Source organism: Crocodylus porosus, unplaced genomic scaffold (genome assembly GCF_001723895.1).
Source record: "Crocodylus porosus isolate Cpor-Errol unplaced genomic scaffold, CroPor_comp1, whole genome shotgun sequence".
Taxonomy (NCBI): Eukaryota; Metazoa; Chordata; order Crocodylia; family Crocodylidae; genus Crocodylus; species Crocodylus porosus.
In genome coordinates this window covers 21,811,894-21,820,560 of record NW_017728947.1, presented here as the reverse complement: position 1 = coordinate 21,820,560, position 8,667 = coordinate 21,811,894, and the positions used below count along the sequence as shown (strand labels likewise).

At 43.4% G+C, this 8,667-nt stretch overlaps 1 protein-coding gene across 1 annotated transcript in view; it reads left to right on the top strand.

Annotated features, from left to right (window-relative positions):
* RCN1 (reticulocalbin 1) overlaps positions 1–2,529 on the top strand; it is a 21,390-nt gene extending 18,861 nt beyond the window's left edge. The window contains exon 6 of the mRNA XM_019551985.1: positions 1,164–2,529. Within this exon, the coding sequence (XP_019407530.1) occupies positions 1,164–1,271 (108 nt within the window). The 3' untranslated portion in view covers positions 1,272–2,529. The remainder of the gene's footprint in view (positions 1–1,163) is intronic.
* The last annotated feature ends 6,138 nt before the right edge of the window (positions 2,530–8,667 follow it).

Here is an 8,667-nt window from a genome sequence, read left to right as displayed (position 1 = left end):
GAGTTCCTCCTGCTTGTTACCCATACTACGAGCATTTGTGTAGAGGCATTTGAGGCCTCCTGTGGATGTGTGTACTGACCCCCTAGTCCCAGCGTTACCCTGGCCCCTAGTTGGTGTCCTACTAGTAGAAAATTGGCTTTCCACCTCAAAATTTCTAGCCATTTCTTTTTTGGAAAGGTGTCACAGACCTTTCTATATTAAACTGTAATAAACAAATAGGATATCAGTAAATTAATAAAGAGCTGTAAAAAGACTGTAAGAAATAGGATACATCTGTGGATTACGGTCTGACCCATCCATTCGGCATCTGTCAGGAAAGGATACGAATCATCAATAGATGCAAGAGGGGTGCTTTTGCCCTCGTTGGTCCAACTGACATTCCACTGCTTAAATCTGATGAATCAAGACTCCCATATATAGAGATGAATTTTTTAGTTTCATTTTAATTTTAGTTGAGCATCTTTATCAACCCAGATAAAAGATTTCCATATAAATACTCAGAAAGGAAAGTTAAAAACATACATGAAGTTGTGCATGCAGACAAATGGCATGCTCTTATTGCTGATAAATCATTTGATGAGTTAGGCTGCTGACAGACCTGGAAAAAAAAAAGACACGCTTTACCAGAAGCAGCAGTGCATTTGGCCGAGCTCCACAGCATCTGTATAAATCAGGCATTTCAGCAGGGCTTTTTGGCACTTTTACCTAATAGTTTATTCAATCAGCTATTAAATAAAAGCACCCAAAAAGCCCCACTAAAGCACCTGATCTATACAGATATTGGGCAAGCCGTGTCCAGCTGATACAGGCATGCTCTTCTAGGCATGCTCTGGGATCAGAGTGAGTAGTTTAAAGTAAAGTGCCTTTTTTTTAATGTCTGTAAGCAGCCTTCATTTCAGAATACTTTGACCTTTTTGACTCTACTGAATCCAATGGGAGCTATGCCACTGAATTCCAATACAACCAGTATCTCAGCCACTGATCCCTAAACCTGTTACCTCTTCCCTTGGAGAATTCCGTACTACATAGTGTTCATAAATTCATGCTGATGTTTTATATAGCATTTATGTAGTTTTATATAGCATTTAAACAAGTATTACAGTATATATGTATTAAAAATAATAGATACTTGTTTTTGTTTTTTGTTGTTGTTTTTTTTTTAGGATCAAAAGTTAACCAAAGAGGAGATTCTAGACAACTGGAACATGTTTGTTGGAAGCCAAGCTACCAATTATGGGGAAGACCTCACAAAAAACCATGACGAACTATGATATTATTTACAATTTAGTATGCCACAGACTGTTGTTCAGTTTCTTTCCACATCAGGGAAGTTACTAAAGGTTCTTTGGCTGAATAATTTGCACCAATATGTTTTAAAGAAAGCAGTTTATTACCTCAGAACTTGGGTAAAAATAGCCTCTTGCTCTTTATGCACCATTAAATGCAATAGTTAGTCACTACAACTTTATTTGGAAGGTCAGAAACCCACTCCCCTCCCCTTTTCTGAATAGACTGCAGTAAAATTTGGGGAATGCACATCTAAGACTCAGCTCTTAGGATCCTTAGAAGTATTATTTTTTTACATTTTCTTTTAATAGCTCAGGTTTTTACTGTAGGGAAATACAGCTAGGATCAGAAAGAAACTTATTGAAGTGTTTAAACAGATTCCAAGTTATTTTGTCTTTTTTTATTAATAGTACATAAACATTTAGAACTATGTTCTCCCCTTCCTTTGTAAAGGGGAGATCTTACCTGATAAGATCCATTACATTTTTTTCCAGATGCTACATCCTTCCCTCCTGGTTGGGGCAGAGTTACCAAATGACTAAGATCTTGTGATGTACAGACACGTTCACTAGCCCGCTGGATCTTAGCCACACAGGCGTAACACAGTTAATCACTATACCCTTTACTCCCCTTAACTAAGCATTAGCAGTACATCTGCCATGTTGGATGACATGCAGTGGTTAAGTCTCTTGATGAGGGCTACAGATCCCATGTTAATAGTTACTGCTACTGAGAACAGAGGTTGTCCTCTTGCTTGTGATCTATTGGTTTTGCTATTTCCTGGGATGAATTATGCTATATAGAGCATATTTATTCCATGCTTCCTTGCACTTTATCCAAATCTCACAGTATTTTGACTATGTAGGACTTTGCTGACTTGTTCACATAGTATGAATACTGGCAGTTCTGTGATGCAAAAGGAACAGGACACATTTCCCCCCAACCCTGGATTCAGAATTAAGGGCCTGTGCATGTTCTGAGTTCTGTTCCACATAGGAAGAGGAAGTATATGGCTAACAGTTCTGGTTTTGTGTATACATATAGATATAGGTTATCAAACCATACTATATGTAATAGTTTTTTTCTCTAAAAGGAAAAAAACCCACTTCCATCCGGCTACATTTTCTTACTGTATAATATGAGTTTTTACTTACCTATTTTTACTTAACCAACTTATGCAATTTTTTCCTGTACTGACTTGACTATGATCACAATAAAATAACGACTTTCTTTTTGATACTATGAAGGTGCTATCTGGTTAATAAAGTTGCACAGACCTTTAACTAGCAGTTCCTAAAGACAGGAAATAAAGCAGTAATAATAACACTTAAAAGGAGCTAAAATCATGTTATGGCCAGTGCAAACAACTGCTATCATAAGATGTGTGTTCTGTGATTTGAAAATCTGTTTTAAACATTGAGAAAGAGTGTCTTAGTTGAATATCTGTATTTGGGGAATGTTATTTTTTGATCCAAATTCATTACAAGGAAGATCAAAAAAACTAGACGTAAGTGATAACTTTTAAGATTCCTTTAAAAAGTCCTTTCTACAGTGACTAACTATGGTTGTAAAAAGGCACCTCAGTGGTATATAGGCCTTATACTGATCTTCTCCCCAGGTCAGACTTCCCTAGTGTATAGCTGCCAGCTTTCATAGATTTGAGACATTAAGGCTAGAAGGGACTTCGTAAGATCGTTGCGTAGGAAGACCAAAGGGCAGGAAGTCAGCTGGGGTCAGATGACCCCAGCAAAATAATCATCCAAACACTTCTTGAACATGCCCGGAGTAGGTGCTTGTACCATGTCTGGGGGGAATCTGTTCTAGACTCTGGATAATCAGATGGTAAAGAAGTTTTTCCTTATGTCTAGTCTAAAACAGTCTTCCAGCAGTTTGTGACTGTCGGACCTTGTCTTCCCTTGGGGTACCCTGGTAAACAGATGTTCTCCCAGGTCCTGATGCACCCCCTTGATGTACTTGTAGGTTGCCACCAAGTCTCCCCTGAGCCTATTCCAGCTTTTCCAGGCTGAAGAGTCCCATGCCTCTCAGTCTTTCCTCCTAAAGCCTGGTCTCTTGACCTCTGATCATGCATGTGCCTCTCCTCTGGACTCTTTCAAGCTTCTCCACACTCTTTCTTGAGTGTGGAGCCCATAACCTGATGTAGTACTCCAGCTGCAGCCTCACCAAGGCCAAATATAATGGGAGGATGACATCTTGGGCCTTGCTTGAGATGCATCATTACATGCAAGCCAGGGTTTTATTTGCTTTGCCAGCTGCAGCATCGCATTGGTGGCTTGTATGCATCTTGTCAGTCATGACCCCCAAGTCTCTTCCGATTGTAGTGCTAGTGAGTGTAACACTGTTGAGCTTATAGGTATGATGTGGGTTCTTTCTCCCGAGGTGGAGCACCTTGTGTTTCTCTACATTGAAAGTCATCAGGCCCGCCCACTTTGTGAGCCTGTCCAAGTTGGCCTGAATCTCCAACCTATCCTCTAGTGTGACTGCGCATACCCATAATTTGGTGTTGTCTGCAAACGTAGCCAATCTGCTTCTGATACCTGAATCAAGCTTGTTTATGACTATGTTAAAGAGTACTGGTCTGAGTACTGAACCCTGAGGGATGCCACTGGTCACTATGTGCCATGTTGATTTGGTTCCATCGACTATCACTCTCTGGGTCTGACCACGTAACCAGTTCCCCAGCCCTTGGACTGTAAGGTTGTTGAGGCCACAGTTGCCCAATGTTGTCATGGGAACATCATGGGAGACCAAATAAAAGGCTTTTTTGAAATCCAAGTAAATGACAACAGCCTCTCCTCCCCTGCCCAGGTGATGTGTCACCTGGTCATAGAAGGAGATGAGGTTGGTCAGGCACAACCTACCTGTAATGAAGCCGTGTTGGCTATCTCTCAGAATGACTCCTTCTGTTAGCCTGTTGATGGATTCTTTAATAATTTTTCCCTGATCTTTCCAGGGATTGAGCAAACTGACTGACTTGTAGTTCCCCAGATATTCCTTCCTTCCTTTCTTTCTCGAAGATAGGCACCACATCGACCCTCTTCCAATATTTCGGAACCTCCCCTGAGCACAACGAGTTCTCAAACATCCTTACCATGGGTCATGCTATGATTTCAGCCAGTTCTTTTAGCACTCTTGGGTGCATTTCATCAGGGCCCGCTGACTTACGGATGTCCAGCCTCTCAAGGTGTTCCCTCACAAGGTCTTGGTGAAATTAGGGTGTGTGGTCACCTGTACCCTCGTAATCCCGTGTCCTGTCAGGCAGGAATGGTGAAAAACTGACACCAAGTAATCATTAAGGAAATTAGCTTTTTCCTGGGTGTTGGATGTCAGCTGTCTCATTGGATTCAGTAGGGGTCCAATGTTGCCTTTATTTCTCTTTCAACTTCCCACATATTTAAAGAAGGACTTTTTATTGTCCTCTATTCCCATAGCAAGTCTGAGCTCAGTTTCAAACTTGGCTTTTCTGGTCCACTCCCTACAGGTGCATGTTAGTGATGCATAAACCTCTTTAGAGGTATTTTCCATCTTCCAACCCTTGTAGACTTCTCTTTTAAGATTCAGGAGGTCCATGAGCTCCCAGACCTTTTACTACCTTTCCTATGGGCCATACTGGACTTCCCTGGTGCTTTTAGCATCATGTCCTTAAGGAGTGATCACACATCTTGGACTCCCTTACCTGTCAGATCATGATTTTTTTAATCACCTAAAAAACTTGCCTGTTTTTTACAGCAGTTGGCAATGCAGAGTTGATACAGCTATGGGAGAATGAGCCAATTTCTCTTCTGATTCATGCATTATCACCTAATTTCAACTGCAGGGTCAAATTCTGCCTATAATTAGGGATCTACCTAAATTGGGCCAGAAGTGTGCTGTGCAGCATTTCCTTTAATTTTGTCCTTTTCACCGCACACCTTGCCTGCTGCTGATTGACAGAGGGACCCCAGTGGCCTTGGCTGCTTGCCACTTGCTGCTGATCAGCCAGGAGGCAAAGACCAAGGCTTTAAATAGGCCACAGTTTTTGCTTGCCAGCCGATCAGCAGTGAGCAGCAGGTTTGCCAGGGCTCCTCAACCAGTCAGTGGTGGGAGGTTTTAAGTAGATCCCTACCTATAATTCTCAGGAAACACCAGAGAAAATAGTGAGTTACATAAGTGTTAGTGGCAGTGCAATTTGCTGAGCAAACACTGATGAAGATACCAACCAAAAAGAGCAGATTTGAGGCCCTAGGTTGAGACTCATTTCAGCCTGTAAGAACATCTCTTTGTCAGATACGGAAGTCACAAAGACAAACATGGAAGCCTTCCCTCCTCCTCTCTACCTCCCTCCTCCAAAGAATAATGTCATTATTAGAGTGGCTTTTAAGTGTGCTTTTCTAGGCATCGCAGCAGAATGATGCACAGGGATCTAAAGATGCTATATTATAGTTCCATAGTTTCTAGGGTCGGAAGGGACCTGAGTAGATCTTCTAGTCCGACTCCGAGATCATCTAGTCCGACCCCCATTCTGGGGGTATTCTGGAACACCAGATGGAACCCAATGCATGTCTTGCCTCTGGAGTCATTAGACTCTGGGGAAGAGGAAGAAAAAGTGCCCTTTTTCTTTTTTATCTTTTTTCCTTTTCAAATTTAAAATATCTAGTTTCTATACGGATTCTTGCTAGTGTGGTTATATAGCTTCTTGTTTTGTATCTTGCCTAAAATGCCTGCAGGGAAAAAAAAACACACACCACAGGAGCATTCCACAAGCATGCATGTACATTTCCCCAGGGACAAATAGTAGATGCACATATTTGTGCCACTGCTACTTATCCCTGGGCATGCCCCAGCACCCACACTGTAGCATGCAGCAAATTGCCCTGGGTGGGGTAAGGAAAGCTGGGGCCAGCATCTGGGCTGGACACAGCAGCCTTCCTTGAAGATCTAGGGGCCTCCCAAGGCTGCAGCAGTAGCAATCTAGGCACACAGAGCATGGCTCTGGCTGGCCAGGCTTCGTTTTGGGTGGTGCACGCTGCTGCCACATGCACCACACTACTTTTTTTTGGTGCCTTTTTTTTTTTAGATACTGGGATTTCAAATATGTAGCACAGAAAACAGATTAACATGCACCATTTGCGTTTTGCAGCTCCTCAAAAGCCTTTGAGGCACCACAAACTGCACATTGCCCCTAGTGGGGATGTGGCCTACTTGTTGCAATAAAATGCTATAGCAGGACAAGATGTGTTCAGCCACAAGCAAACTCTTAGCTCCTGCTCTTCCAATACCCACAAGTCAAAGGGATTTTTAAATGCAATGTTACCTGTGAAACAATAAAGTTGTTTGACACAGAAGCAGACATCTACTTCAGCATTTAAGTTATTTAACTTTGGAAGCACACGGCTCTGTTCTTCATTAGACGTAACATGCATAATCACGTAACCTGAGAATTTCTTTCTTGAACTGTGATATTATATTCAGATTTGAATTTTTAAAAATCTTGGCACAGCCACATGCAATTTGCTCATTTCCATAGAAAAAATGGTCTTTAGTAAAAAACTAAACCATGAATGCCTGCTTCCTATAACAAACCAAAAGAACAGTCCAAAACTGATACTATTCAGTGGAGGCTCAAAGATGCCCAGCTCCCACTGAAATGTAGAATTCAATGGAAGTTGAGCACTGAGACACAAGGCATCAATGCCTCTACCCAAACATGACATTTCTGAATGGATAGCATTTTGTTTTCAGATGGATACCTGTATTCAAGTATTGATATGCAAACAGATTTTCACCAACAAGTTGTTCTGAAAATTAAAAGCATTGGGATTGTTCTCAAATGATCCACAACTTTGTTGCCCTGGTTATTCTTAATGTCTATTAATGCAAGTAATAGTAAGTGTGACCAGCTGGTAAGTTTTCCCCATCCTGGTGCTCCTAGTGGCCAGACTGGCCTGCCCAAGTTCCACGGCTTCGTTTGCCTCGCTTGCTATGATTTGATGTTGCATATATTAAGGGGAGGATGCCCGTAGTGGCTGGGATGGCCTATTACTTGATGCCTCTTATTTCTCTGTCCTCGTACTATGGGTGTACCCCCTCTTTAAGATGGTTTTAGTCACCTTAAGGTCTAAAATCACAACCTCCAGCTGCTCCCATAGTCATGCCTATGCCTCAGATGACTCTCATTTGCTCCTGGTAGAGAAATCTCTCAGTCCCAAATAAACCCTGGGCTCCTCAGGTCCCAAACTCTTGTCTGGGCTTCAGCCTTCTTGCCCTCTGCTCTTTTTATCTGACTGAGCCCCCTCAGTCCAAGTGCACTGCCTCAGACAATGGGTTCCTGGGCCCAAAGCTCTAACCGAAGCTGATCTCACAGAGTACCCCTGCTACCCTGCTCGATGGCCTCCAGTCCCAAACTTAAAACCAACAGACAAAGGGTTAACCAACTGGTTCTAATTCATAGTCATCCCCCTCAGGCCCATAACCACTGTCACCTTTATAAGGATTGGCCCCAGTGCCCCCAGACCTAGGGTACCTCTTTTCCCCTGCTAACAGTGGCAACGGGTAGGGGGCGTAGGGAGGTGCACATGCACCCCTTGAAATGACCAGTGCACCCCCTGACCAGCCGCACTTGCCACTTAAGCAACAGGTGGGGGGGTAGGCAGGAGCACCCCCTGCAAGTGCCGACTGGGGAGTGGAGCACCGTAGCACTCCCAGAAGCGGCTGTAGCCACTTCTGGAAGTGGCCGCAGTGATTGACCATCTCACGATCAGCTGCAGAGGGACCCCCGTCAGTGAAATCAGCCGAGGCAGAACCCCCCTGACCAAGGCAGCACCAGTTACCCACACCTGGTAACCAGCTCAGTCTGCCAGCTCCTCAGCCTGCAGGCCTGGACTGCCTGCCCTAGCTCAGAGATGGGGCTTATATGCAGCCAAGCCCTGCCCTTCTGGTCAGCTGGAGATGTGCCCAGTGGTTCCTACTTGGCCTGATGGGCTGTTCATGCCCTGCAGCCCTCCCAAGCTTCTTAGCAGGATCAGGCCTCAAGGCTGGAGTTATTATTGGGGCTGGATGTTGTAGCAGTCTGCCCCTCTGGGTTACAAAAGTCTTGCTCCCCCTTTGATTGCAGTTAACAGGGTTGGGTTCCCTGGTACAGTAGGTATAAGACATTGAGTAGTTCCATTAAAGTCAGTAAAATTACTCCCTTATATACAGGCTTCAGTATCAGGTTCATGATCTTCTACAGGAAAATTTAAAAGCAAATAAATGAAAGTGCAAAATCTGACAGCAATATGTCCATTTGTGAGGAAACGATCCTCAATGCACAAGCTAAATCTATTCCAACACGGAGGAAAGGCAGCAAGAAGGCACAGCAGCCCTCCTGGCTCTCCAGGGACC